Source organism: Dasypus novemcinctus, chromosome 12, assembly GCF_030445035.2.
Source record: "Dasypus novemcinctus isolate mDasNov1 chromosome 12, mDasNov1.1.hap2, whole genome shotgun sequence".
Lineage (NCBI taxonomy): Eukaryota > Metazoa > Chordata > Mammalia > Cingulata > Dasypodidae > Dasypus > Dasypus novemcinctus.
Window position 1 is genome coordinate 83493964 of NC_080684.1, and position 13460 is coordinate 83507423.

General features: G+C 34.8%; 1 protein-coding gene across 9 annotated transcripts in view; it reads right to left on the reverse strand.

The window, feature by feature from the left end:
- Positions 1 to 13460, reverse strand: part of ANKS1B (ankyrin repeat and sterile alpha motif domain containing 1B) — a 1292741-nt gene that overhangs the window by 724162 nt on the left and 555119 nt on the right. For all 9 annotated transcript variants that reach the window (XM_058308590.2, XM_058308586.2, XM_058308588.2 and 6 more), the window contains exon 11: positions 3597 to 3733. In XM_058308590.2, coding sequence (XP_058164573.1) covers positions 3597 to 3733 — 137 coding nt within the window. The remainder of the gene's footprint in view (positions 1 to 3596; positions 3734 to 13460) is intronic.

Genomic DNA, 13460 nt, shown 5'->3' on the forward strand with positions numbered 1-13460 from the left:
TATCACGGTATATTAATTATTCCAATGGAATACTATCCAGCAATATAAAAGAACATGATGGATGTGTCTAAAAAACATGTTGTGTGAAAGAAATCATATGCCCACATACACAATACATACATATAATATATATAATAGATTATAGATTATATATATATACACACACACACATTGGAGGTAGAAGCAGTTGATTGGAAAGGGGCATGAGAAAATTTTCTAGGGAGGACACTATTCTATATTTAGCTTTGAGTGGTGGATATGCATATGAACACAATTGCAAAAGTAATCAAGTTGAATTATTAGGATCTGTGTATTTTATTTGTCAACTAGGGGGGAAATGTTCCACCAGGAAAACATATTTTAAAAGTGCTAATGCAAGTAATATATAATTTTTAGTAGGAAAAAATTGTTAAATCAATAGAATATCTTCAGTAAATGTAATATTTTTCCAAGTATTTTCAAGTACAAAAATAATTGCTTTTACAAGTGTAAGAAGATGAACCCAGTCCTGTGGGTTCATCTAAATAGAAAAACTTAGCATTGTGGTTTATATATAGTTTTGGGCTACAAAGAAAGAACAGTAGCATATAAATAATTAAAATAGAATAATTCACAATCTGGAGAATTTAAAGACATAAAAGTACCCAAAGGAGCAAACCTGAGAAGATCAAACATGGGACGCTGAACCTGAGTTGTGACTTTGACGGTTAATACATATACTAAATGGAAAGGGGAAAAAAAACTCAGCAAAGCACTAGAAAGCCTACAGCTTCCAAGCAATTGACATATGAATCAGAAACACAAGCAATGGATCAACCTTACTTCATATTGAAAGCAAATACTCTCTGGTTAGAATGGATATTCTCTTCGTTTATAAGTGGAATTATGGAAAAAAAGACTAGGGGAAAAACTCATAAGAGGCAAAGGGGAAATAACCATCTCACTTACTCTACCCAAGCAATATCTAACTGGAGTGAATAAGAAGAAAATTCTTTCTTTTCACTTATTCAATATCGTTCTTTGCACAACAAAAGATTGAAAACATCATCTAATGTTCAGGTAAAGAAATAAATTCATGAATAAGATTTGCATGTGTACTTTTATTTTCAAAGTTCATCACAATGTTTTCAGGGTGAAATTATCATTTCAACAATGTTATTAATTTATAAGTAGCAAATGAAAAGAATGTTTGAATACCACCAGTCAATCTAACTTCACATTTCTTGCTTTTCCAGACAGGAAAGCAGAATTAGCAAACATTTCAGAAGATTAAACCTGTTACATAATACATACTCTTATACAAGCTAACCAATAATTATACTTTCCTTTGTAACAGTAGTTCTCAACAATTTTCCACTCCTGACACCTGTGGTTGTCAGAACGCATCAGGGAGTCCCCTCTATCAACCTAGCCATGCTCCAACCACACTCCCTAGTCTCCAAACCCTAGCTTCAAACCACATTTCCTACTTGAATACTCACACCTACTTACTTCCACTTGAGTTTTCTACTCCTTCCTCTTTAAAATGAATGAGGAGGGCAAGGAAATATCAGAACTCATAAAGAGAAATAAGTAATGCATCAAAGACTCTGGGGCAAAAGGAAGAGTAGCCCAATTATACATATTAGTTATTATTATTCTCTTACATATACAATATATATACAACGTATTGGTCCTAATTTAAATACCATCTTCTTGTGTTTCTTCCCTGTTCCACTTTATCTTTTCCTCCCTAAACCATCATTGTAACATCTAGAAAGGAAGGTGGAGTTAGTTGCTTCCATAAATATTTTATAACTCACAGAACCAAGGAATGGAGTTAAAATGGAATTTATGGCTTTAAGGCCACCGCTTATTTTCCTCAAAGTTTAGCAAAATAAGATGAACTAAACTAAACTTCACATAGAAGGATTTATGGAGTAATGTCTCTTAGAATTGATCAGGTTATTTGATGGTTCATTACCGATACGTAGAAAGTAACTTATATTACATTTATTGAATTACCAAGTAAATTTATATTAGAGAATTTATTTTGGAACAAAAAAATAAATAAGTTTAATAATAGGTTTTATTAACTTATATATAGGATAATATCTTACCTAAATAGTTCAAAAACCCTGGAAATGTAATAGGGCACAATAACAGAAACACCAACATATAGTAAGGAAAACAATTACCTCAAATGATCACATTTAGCATCTAAATCTTAGTTTAATCAGGCTTATTTTTGAAGCAAATGAACTAGATCAAATTTCTCTAAAACAAAAGAAGGATTCTTGAGAATATTTTCTTTCTCCACATGTTGGAACATGAGGTGAAATGTTAACTTGTAACTAAAAGACCCTGAACCTCACAGTTTTATCTCATAAAGATGTATACAGCCGTATAACATCATGAGGATTTTTCTAACCTCCTGAACAGGACTGGGTGAGACAACTACCATACCAAATAAAGGGAAAGGAACTCCAAGTCATTTGGCTAAATTAGCCCCTTGGAGTGCTCTTATTTTTATCCATGAAATAAGAACAAGAATCCCCTACAGAATTAGCTACAATGTAGTTGACCAAAACAAAGCATTTATTTCTGGAAGTATTGTCTAAAGTCTGGTGGATTTGTGACGTTTAAATGCCATTTTATTGTTAAGGATGATGATTATAATAAAAATAATCCAAAATAAGTTAAAATAAAGAAGGTAAGATATTAAACAAATTATTGCCCATTTAGGCCAAAATAGTCTTGAAAGACACATTTGTCCTATAATTTACTCATAGGATTTGTTCACACAGTATATCTACGTAGATAGTGAATGGCATTGATTGGGTTTGAATTCCCCCTCTTGGATTGTATGAGACCCATTCAGAATCAGCCAGGTAGAGAACACCACCAATTTCATGTTCTGGGTCCATCTGTTGGCAAAATATAATGCAGCTTAATGAGTGCTATTTTCAATGAAATATCACAGAACAGCTTGTCTCAATGATACTTCTAAAGCTTGCCTGTGAACCGCCTCCTGGGAAACCTAACTGATAGAGAAAAGGGAAGAGAAAGAAACCCTTACAGGCAAGTGACAGTGAGAATAAAAAACAAAGGGTAAAGAGAATAGCTAGAGGCTAGTGAACACTGAAGGAAAAAAAAGGGGACGATAGGTGCAATATCAAATTTGGCAGCATTAGCTAGGAATTATAAAGAATATGGAATTTAAATAAAATATATTTTAAAAACAGGGGGAGGGAGGGTAGAAAAGTGACCACAAATAATGCATGTCCAGAGATTTGAAGACAAAAAAGAGCAGGAAACGCCACAAATCATGTTAGCTCAATAACTGGAGAATAATTATTGATATGTTGTGAGAGGAAACAATGTGAAATGGCTACACATAGTATACAAGATTAATTTTTCCAAAAGTTTTTACAGATTTCAAAATGTCCATCATCATATTTATAGGAAGCAAACATCTTTTTCTGAGTACCTACTTTTAACCAAAAATTCTGTTTATATATCAAAATAGCCTGAGCATTACAATATAAATGGCATGTATACACTGGTTCAAAAACAAAATACATTATAGTGCAGATGATGGCATTCCGGGCACTTACCTGGGGTCGAATAACTTTTACAATATTTTTGAGGGCAGTGTCGGGGGATGGAGGTGAGCAATCAGGTGTTGGGCCTGTCGAGCTGTTTCTATCGTTACTAGTTCCTGGAGCAATAACTGCTACCTCAGAGGCATTATCTGTGAATAAAAATAGAACTGCCATGAACCTAATTGCTCAGTTTACCTTTTAAGATTTGAAATTACTTTTGTGAATATGAATTGAGATTTCAACTTAAAACTGATATCAATTACAAGATAATAATGAGGAATATGCTCCGTGGTATATTCTAAAGATAATGTTTATTGAATGCGTTGTTTGCTTTTAAATTGGTAAATATCACCCCCTCTAGTATTACTCCAATAAAGAATATTATCCAATTCATAATGCTACACCATCCAGCATAGCTGTTAATACCACTATTATAGAAATGACTAAAACTTTACCTTAACTAAAAATACAATTTTATGATATCATGGGACTAAATTTTCGGCTTAATTTTTCAAATAAATATTGATTTTTATTAAAGTAGGAGTTTCTGTCTTCCTGGTTTATAAATCTCCTATTCAAGCTTCCTCAAAGGACTTTCCCCAGAAATCCCTCAAGAACTAGAAAGCATCCCAACGAATTAACCTCAGTGAAAAAAATGACATTTGTGAAAAATGTTTTTATAATGTAAGCGAACACTAGGAACAAATTATTACCCCCTAGATAATTAGGTTGATAAATTGTTAATTAAATGACTGAAATTTCAAAACTCTAAATTAATCTCCATTTATGTTCTGTACTAGGGGTTAAGGATAGGGAGGAATAAAGAAATTGATGGCTTGGAAATCAGCAACGTGTAACATTTTCTTTTAAAATTTATACTAAAACAAAATAGCATCAAAGATAGAGTTTTGGAAAGTCTAAAATACTTGGAAAAAGGATAGAAACTGTTCTATAAATAACTCCTGCTAGTACATAGAAAAATTATACTATTTTAATGACAATCTTTGGCAATCCACTATAGCTATTTATGAAAACTGTTGCAAGCTGAAATTTGCAAAAAAAAAAAATTTATTGTATTTTATCAGTTCTAAATAATTATCTGTCTTAGCTAAGTTGATGCAAAAGGAGACTAGGATTGTGAACTCTTTATAGACTAGCAAGTTGCTCTGTTCCATGGCTACTATCTGCAATCCCAAGTAAAAATCAATAATTTATGAAAGCACCTGTTGCTTATAAAAAGAAAGGGGAGAGATTCCCATAAAACTCTATTACATAAAAACATAATTTAGTCTCCATGGGAATTCAGACATTGGCTCATGAAACAGAAAATACAAGTATGACACTGAATTGAATAATCAGTCATTTTTATGAAAGCTCACTCTTGACTTAAGATTTACCAATATTGTAAGATTTGAATTGGAATTTCAGAATAGTATTAATAAATACTGAAACAGAGATAAAACATCAATCAGCAAGCCAATGAGAAGGTACTCTGATTCTCTCTAGTCTGTCTCTTCCTTCTTTTATTCATTTCCATGCATCTAACAACATTTATTGGGGGAACTAAGTGTCAGATATGATGCAATGTTCTAAGGATAAATTAAGAAGAATCTCAGCCTTTGAGAAGTATACAATCGAGTCTGGCACCAGACATGCAAACAAGTATCAATGCAATGTAAGTTGAGAATTGATAACAAATAAAGTATGATGAAAAGGCAGGAGGAGGAACAGCCAGAAGTGGTTAGGAGGGAAGATGAGAAAGGTTTCAGTTTTTACAGCAAAAAAGCTGGAAGAGAACATAAAATATAAGGGTACGAAGACAGAAGGAGCATTGATGAAGCTGATATTTTATGTTAGGAAGAAGTTGGAGATAAATTTGAGTGAATAACAGGAAGTGTCATTGGTCAACTAGATTGTAGCTAATTCTGTAGGCAATAAAGAATATTAAAGATGTTTGTTTAAGCAGGAAGTGACATAACAATAATAATAATTGCTAACATTTATTAAGCTTATATTGTGTACAGGCAGCATGTTAAATTTTCTGAATCTCATTTAATCCTCAAAGTAATCATATGAAATATGTTCTACTGTTACTATCCCTATTTTATAGAGAAGTTCACCCCAAGGTTATATCACCAGTAAGTGGCAGGGAAAGAATTCACATCCCAGATTAATTCCATGTTGCCCTTCTGCTGATAACCTGCCAAAGATATGGAAAGGTGACTGGAGAGGGTCAAGTCTGGAGACTATTGCCATAGCAGAAGATGAGCCATCTCTACTCCTAAGCACAGTGAACCAACTCTACCAAAACTTACAAAGTAGAATATGGAGACAATAAAAAAAAAAGTTAAAAGAGAAAAGGTCAACTTTAAAAACATTGTTAAGATATGACTGCTTGTGCTATATGGCACAATATCTGTGTTTAAATCACTTAATCACCTTAAGTCCTGGTATATCAATGAGAAGAAAATAATCATGATATTATCTACCTCATAGAGTTAATGTAAGGATGAATGAAACAAGGTATCCATTAAAAGTGCTAGTACAGTGTTAGGCAAAAGGAAATGCTTAATAAATGTTAGCTATTATAACAGTTATTGTTGCATACCTATTTCTTTTTCTTTCAAAATTCCTAACTCAGCTTTATGCTTTTTGTCTCAGTTTTGAATTCATGAAATTCAATTTGAACAAATGTTAGATACACATCATGTCATTCGCATACTATTAAGGTAAACAATGATTTTGGTACACATATTTTTTAGTATGTTGTCAGAATTCATAATCCAGAGAGATCAAGTTCTCAAACATTTACCTAGGAACACAAGATAGCTTTGACCTTGTACCAGTGAATATTTAACCAAGGTATCCTTTCAGAGAGCTAGTGTTGCTTAAATTTTTACAAAGTTTAGAATCATTATATGATAGAGAAAGCAACCTAGGATTCAAGGGAAAAGGAATAAACTAGAGTTTAAGGGGAAAAAAAGAAGAAACCAAAGGAAAAAAAAAAAAAAAGAAGAGAAAAGGATGCCTTATAGCTGGTTATGGGAGCAGGGGGAACATGGTAAAACAAATGCACATCACAGGGCAGCACTGTAACAGTGGGTGCAGCCTGCACCTGAACTGTGTTTAAATATTCAAGAAGCATGCTTTGGCACATTGAAGGAATAAAAAGTAGCCCCATCAAGTGGCCAACTGAGGAAGAACCTGCGCAGGAGTTTACCAAAGTGCATGTTCTAATATAGAGTAGGATCAGAAATGGGAGGTGACTCACCAAGATGCCTTACAGCTTAGTCTGTCTTCATACCTGAGTGTGATATTGCATGACTACTAGTTTTGAATAAAGTACAATGATAGATTTCACTAAATCTTTATTATAAATTAACAACAAAAGTGTGAGTAACTTCTGAGACAAACATTCAAATGCTAGAAATATTAAAAATGGCCCCAGCAACTTAGCCTCTGTAAGGACTTGATTTCAACCTCAATCACTAACAGTTTTGGTGCAGGCATCAAGCAAGCATCTGCAGCAGGGCAGTGCTTTTGGTTCAGTGTCATCATACTCAACACTTAGCTGCCTACTTTTGGTATTGGCAAGTAAGAAGTGATATTTCTCCAGTGAGCCAGCACAAGAAAAGTAGAAAGAGGCTATCTTAGTTTGGCAGAGCTGCTATTGCAAATATCACACAATGGGTTGGCTTAAACACTGGGAATTTACTGGCTCATTGTTTTGTCTAGAAGAGGTCCAAAATCAAGATATCGGCAAGGACTGCCTTCTCCCAAAGTCCGTAGCATTCTGTTTTTTGATGCTGCAATCCTTGGAATTCTTTGTCTTTTGCCTCTGCCTCCTGTCACACTGTGCCTTCTCTCGCCTTGTGTCCGCTCTTTTAATTTCCACAGACTTACAGCATCTCCCTGTGTCCTTCTCTTTATAAGGTCTCTAGTGAAATGGATTAAGACCTATCTGCATTCGTTTGAGCACATCTTAACTAAAATTAACATGTTTAAGAGGTCCTGTTTACAATGGGTTCACACTCACAGGAATGTGGATTAAGATTAATAACATATCTACATTGGGGTACATAATTCAGCCTGACATAGTGGCTACCACAATGTAGTAGGCAAGATGATTCTAAGAGACACATTTGAGATGTTCTAAGAAATCTTAGAACAGATGGGACCTGAGACAGAGAAATGATGACTACTGATTCTAACTGTGACTATCAGTCATTATAATACAATCAAAAGTTGTAGGGGAAGATCTTGCAGAGGAAAGGAGAAAAGGGCAGTCATAATCCAGAAGACATAAATTTGTTAATTATAAAGGAAAAAAAAACACCTCAACAACACTAGAGGGCTAAAAATGTACTAAGGAGATTGAAAATTACAAATCAATTAAAGATAGACCCAAGTCTTGGAAGAATAGGAATTTAGAACTATGTAATTAACATAAAATATGAGGCAGAAAGTGGAGTAATATGGATAACTTAAAAATGGGACTAGAAAAACTTTTGGGGACTTCTGGTTCAAGAGGCAGATGTAATATATGTTTAAATATCTTTCTACTACTATTTCCCCACTTACATTAGAAATAGGAAAATCCTTCTTTCTATTATTGCTTCAACTATATGAGAAATATAAAAATGTAGATATAAAAATGCTAAAATGATACAAGAAACGTGAGGATTTTCTGGAATGTAGAGTACAGATGGGTTAGATAGTGAAATGCAAGAAATCTGAGGAACCAAAACCCCATATAAACTAAGATGCTCCTTAGGTATTATACCCTTTATACCTCAGTATGTTTAGTTTCATTTTCTTGATTTGATTCAAGATTCATTTTTGATGCCAAGATGCTTTTGTACCTATAAATAATCCTGTGAAAATGATGCTGCTTACTTGATCAGAGTTATGAAGAAAATTCTTATATAGAAAAGACTTCCATAATAGGTACCTAAAGTAGGATTACTATTTTAAAAATCGTTTGTTTTTTATAAAGGTTGATAATAAAAATTTAATCATTTTCACCTTTAGTAGCCTTTTTTTTCACTGTTTAGGAATTTAATTGGGAAGGTAAAGTATCACATATTGAAGATTTCTTGATGGAAGTATTTAAAAAATTCCTTGCCTTTCTTTTCAGGAATTTACTCATTGTTTTGGGTTCATATAGCATAACAAAGAGCTAAGATTATAAAGATCAGTCACATCTCTGTAAAAATAGAGAAGAAAACAGAGAATGCCCATATTTCCTTATCAGGTATGATATAAATTCCAGAAGACACAATTTTCATTAAATATTGTCTTTTTTCCCAAATATTTTGTTAATGGAATATAACTATATTTGGTTACTTGCACACACACATATGCATACACATATACAAATATATATATATATACACACATACACACACACACATATATATAAAAGGGGGGGCAGGAAGACAACAATATGAAAACTTGTGGCTATTTCATACTTGGACATTTGGGAAAGTATTCTTCGCCTGAGAAAATTCACCAAATAAACAAAGTAGAGCTACAGTACCATCATGTTCAATAAGAACAAAGTGTTTAGAATTAGTTAAGGTGGATTTTAAATTTGGGTTCAGGTGGAGGTCAGGTGTAAAACAATGGAAGACCAAGGCCAAAATGCATGAGAAAAGATAGTTTGTTACTCATAGGTCCCAGAGAGAGGACGGACCATGAGGAGTTCAAGAAGTACAATTGGCTCGGATGGCTTAACCAGCAGGTGAGGAACACACAAGCCAAGCGAGACAGACCTGTGGGCTTGTGCCTTTAGAGTGGTGAAGGTTAGATTTCCCACTGGAAGTAAAGGATTGGTGAGTTTAAAGTAAATTCATGTGAAAAGAGAAAGGGACTAGGGATCTGAAAGCAGAGGGGATGATTTGTTTGTCAGTTGGCAACAGCTATGGGTCTGGGGTGAAGTATGTGAGTGGAATGGGTGATGACTGCAGATGGCGGTTTGGGGTCTGGGGTAGTTTGTATACCAATGCCCCAGGACTGGAAAGCTGCTTATTAACCAGACCAAAGGCCAGTGTTGAGGCAGAGGGTTAGCCAAAATAAGATGGATGCGACACCCCTGTGTGGCAGGGCACTCATTGCACACATCAGCACTGCATATGGGCCAGCTCCACATGGGTCAAGGAGGCCCAGGGTTTGAACCGTGGACCTCCCATGTGGTAGGCGGATGCCTTATCCATTGGGCTAAGTCCGCTTCCCTGCTTTACATTTATTAACTCACTTTACTTTAAGACAATCTGAAAAGACCTTTGATAAAATTCAACATACATTCCTGATTAAAAATTAAACTCACAGTAAAACAGAAGTAGGGACATAATTATAAAGAGAGTACTGAAAAGTAATTGGTGGGAAGCAGACTTGGCCCAATGGCTAGGGCGTCCGCCTACCACATGGGAGGTCTGTGGTTCAAACCCCAGGCCTCCTCGACCTGTGTGGAGCTGGCCCATGCGCAGTGCTGGTGCATGCAAGGAGTGCCCTGCCACGCGGGGGAGCCCCACGCGCAAGTGAGCCCCATAAGAAGAGCCACCCAGCGCAAAAGAAAGTACAGCCTGCCCAGGAATGGCACTGTACACACGGAGAGCTGACACAATAAGATGACTCAACAAGAATAGACACAGATTCCTGGTGCCGCTGACAACAATACAACAATGGAAGCAGACATGGAAGAACACGTAGTGAATAGACACAGAGAGCAGACAACTGGGGAAAGGGGGAGGGGAAGGGAGAGAAATGAATGAAAAATAAATCTTTAAAAAAAGAAAAGTAATTGGTGTCTTTATCGATCTATCTATATACATTTATTTTGATGGTATGGGACAGAGGCATGTAAGAAACGTTGTGTATGTGGGTATACAAATAAAAAATTGAATTTAAGGGAACATAAAAATTATTCTTATGTCCTTTTCAAAGAATATGATTGAGGGAACAAAGAATATTTGAAAAAGAAGAGTGGAGCGAAGGAGGGCCTACCCCAGCCAAAGTTAAAATCTATTCTACCACCGTATTAAGTAAAAGAACCCCATGTTACTGCATGAATAGAAAAATCAATGGAACAGAATAAAAACCCCAAAACAGATTTAATTATGTGTGTGTGTATGTATGCTGTCTGATAAATGTGGCCAGGGCAGTAGACCTCATTGATAAACTAACAGTTGAGCAAAACTTGAGTAGGTAAGGAAGCAATCCATGTAAATACCTGGGGGAAAGCATCTAACAGAAGGAACAGCCAATGCAAGTTCCCTGAGGCAAGAATGTCCCTCGCTTGTTTGAGGATACCACTAAGAAGACCAGGCTGGCTGAGCACGTTAGTAGGAGAGGAGAATAAAGAGGTAATGGAGGATGAAATGATGTTAAGACATACTATAAACCACTAAAGGAATTTGTCTTTTTCTGTGATAAATAAAGGATAAAGGAGGTTTTGATCTGACTTACATTTTTAAAGAATTATTGTGACTTTTGTATTGGAAAGAGACTGTATAGGGCGAGTTTGGAAACAGGGGAAATCAGTTAAGACCGGTGATCCAGGCTAGAGGTCAGGATGCTACAGAGGAGTTGGTGATCAGTGGTTGGATTCTGGATATCATCTGAAAGTAGACTAACAGAAAGGGTAGGAGATAAAGAGAGGACTCAGGATAACTAAGGCTATTGGCTTGAGGAACTGAAAGGATAGAGTTGCTATCAGCAGACATGGTGAAGGCTGGGGGAGGGATATAAATTCTTCACCATATCTCTTCAAATATTGCCTCTACCCCATTCCCTCTTCTTTTAGATTTCAAATAAATAATGTTAGATATTGTATTCTTGATATCACTCATTTTATCTTTGTACCTTTCATTGTTTTGACTGTGTTACATTCTGAGTAGTTTCTTGTACTCACTCATTTTCAAGATTATTAGTTCTTTCTTCGGTTGTATCTTGCCAGTTACTAAACCATTTTCTTAATTTCAATAACAGTTTTCCGTTCTAGAATTTCTATTTGGTATCCTTTCAAATCTACTATGTCACAGTTTTGTATTTTTCAGTTTCCTGACTCCATTTTCCAACTTGACTTTTATTTATTTGAGAATGGTAACCACAGTGTTTTATATTTGTAACCTGTGTCCAGTAATTCTAATATCTGAAGTATTCAGGAGTCTGTTTCTGTAGTCTTTGGTTTTTGTTGATGGGATGTGTATGATTGTGTGTCTCCTTATCTTCAGGTCTATGCTGGTTGTTACACAACCTGTTTACAACAAGGTATACAGAATTAAATATAACTCTTTGCCTTTTAGTAAATGGCAATTCAAAAAAGCAAAAAAACTTACATTTTATACCAGACACTGAAGTCATTTGCCTTGTGATATTAGGCCTATTATTTAACCTCTCTGGATTTCAATTTTCTTAACTTCAAAGTGGGAATGATTAATAACTATCTTCTAGTGTGCAAATAATATGAGAATACACGTGTAGTACCTAGGACATGACCAAGCACATAGTAGGGGGTTAATAAATGCAAGGTTCATTTTCCCCTATCAAACCGCATACCATCAGAATTGAAATAAAAACTGAAGTGGAAGAAAAAAATGAAGGAAAAGCAAGAAAATGAATAGTAATACTTTGTGGATAATATATCCAGAGTAAAGACTATGAATATTTGGCTAGGATTTTAGAAGAATATCTTTCAGCTACTAACACAATGGTAGGGAGAGAATTTAATTCCAGAAATAAGGAATGGTCTCTTAAGGAATTAATAACTGCAACAGTTGGCCCCATTAACAGCCTTTGTATCAAAGCCAGAAAAATTGCTGGGTACTCCATGCAGACTCTCAGGCAAAAGCTTCTTAAGTGTTTCTTATAAGTAATTTAATACATAGCACAAGGCAGTGAGTAGTCAAGTACTAAATTATTTAGAAAAGACTGTAAGTGTCTCCATCTTCTCAATCCATGATCTGCACCACTACACTCCTGATTTGATTTTTTACTATTTTGCATTGTTCATTATCTTCTCCAGACAAGATTATAGCTTGGCAAAGAATGTTTTATATTTCCTTTATCCTCTCCACAGCTCAATGAAATTCTTCAAAATAAAGTGCATGAAGCTAAACTGTGTTCATGGCAATCATTACACATGTTCTTAATAATATGGAAAAAGGTGGTCTGGCCTTTATATATCCCTGCTCCTTTTGGAGAAAATCCAAATGAGAAACATATTCTAGAAGATACATAAGAATATTAAGAAGTTTATATATTTCCTAAAGTATTCTTGATTATATTGCTATTTAAAAAAATATACAAATTATCTAGTGGACTTTGCAAAATGGCAGCCTATGTCAAAGATAGCTTTATATGGTCAACCTACATTTTACAACTGCAGCTACAAAATATTGCTGATGAAAGGAAATGGGGTGTGTAAAAACTGCTTAGAGAAAATTACTGAATGTACTTGAAATTTCAGATAGAAATAAGAGACTTATCTTCTAGGCAGATTCATTTCTTTAATATGCATTAGATTATGCATTATGCTTGCCAATTTCCTTTACAATAACAGGCCTAAGAGGAAAAAAATTCTAGTTAACTTGAGATTTTAGATGAAAAATAAGAATACAAACAATTCATGTGTCATATTACTGTCTGATATTTTAATACCATTCACACATCATATATTGAACAGTTAAAAAAAGCACAGGGAGCCATGGTAGATACTATTAATATATAGCTGAAAAATATGACTGAGGTTACTTATGGTTGGAGATTCAGGAAAGGTGCCATAGAAGAGGTGGTGATTAAACATGTCTCTGAAAAATTAGTAAAATTAATAAATGAAGAAATGGGTGAGAAGGACATTCCAAGAGCTGGAAGTAG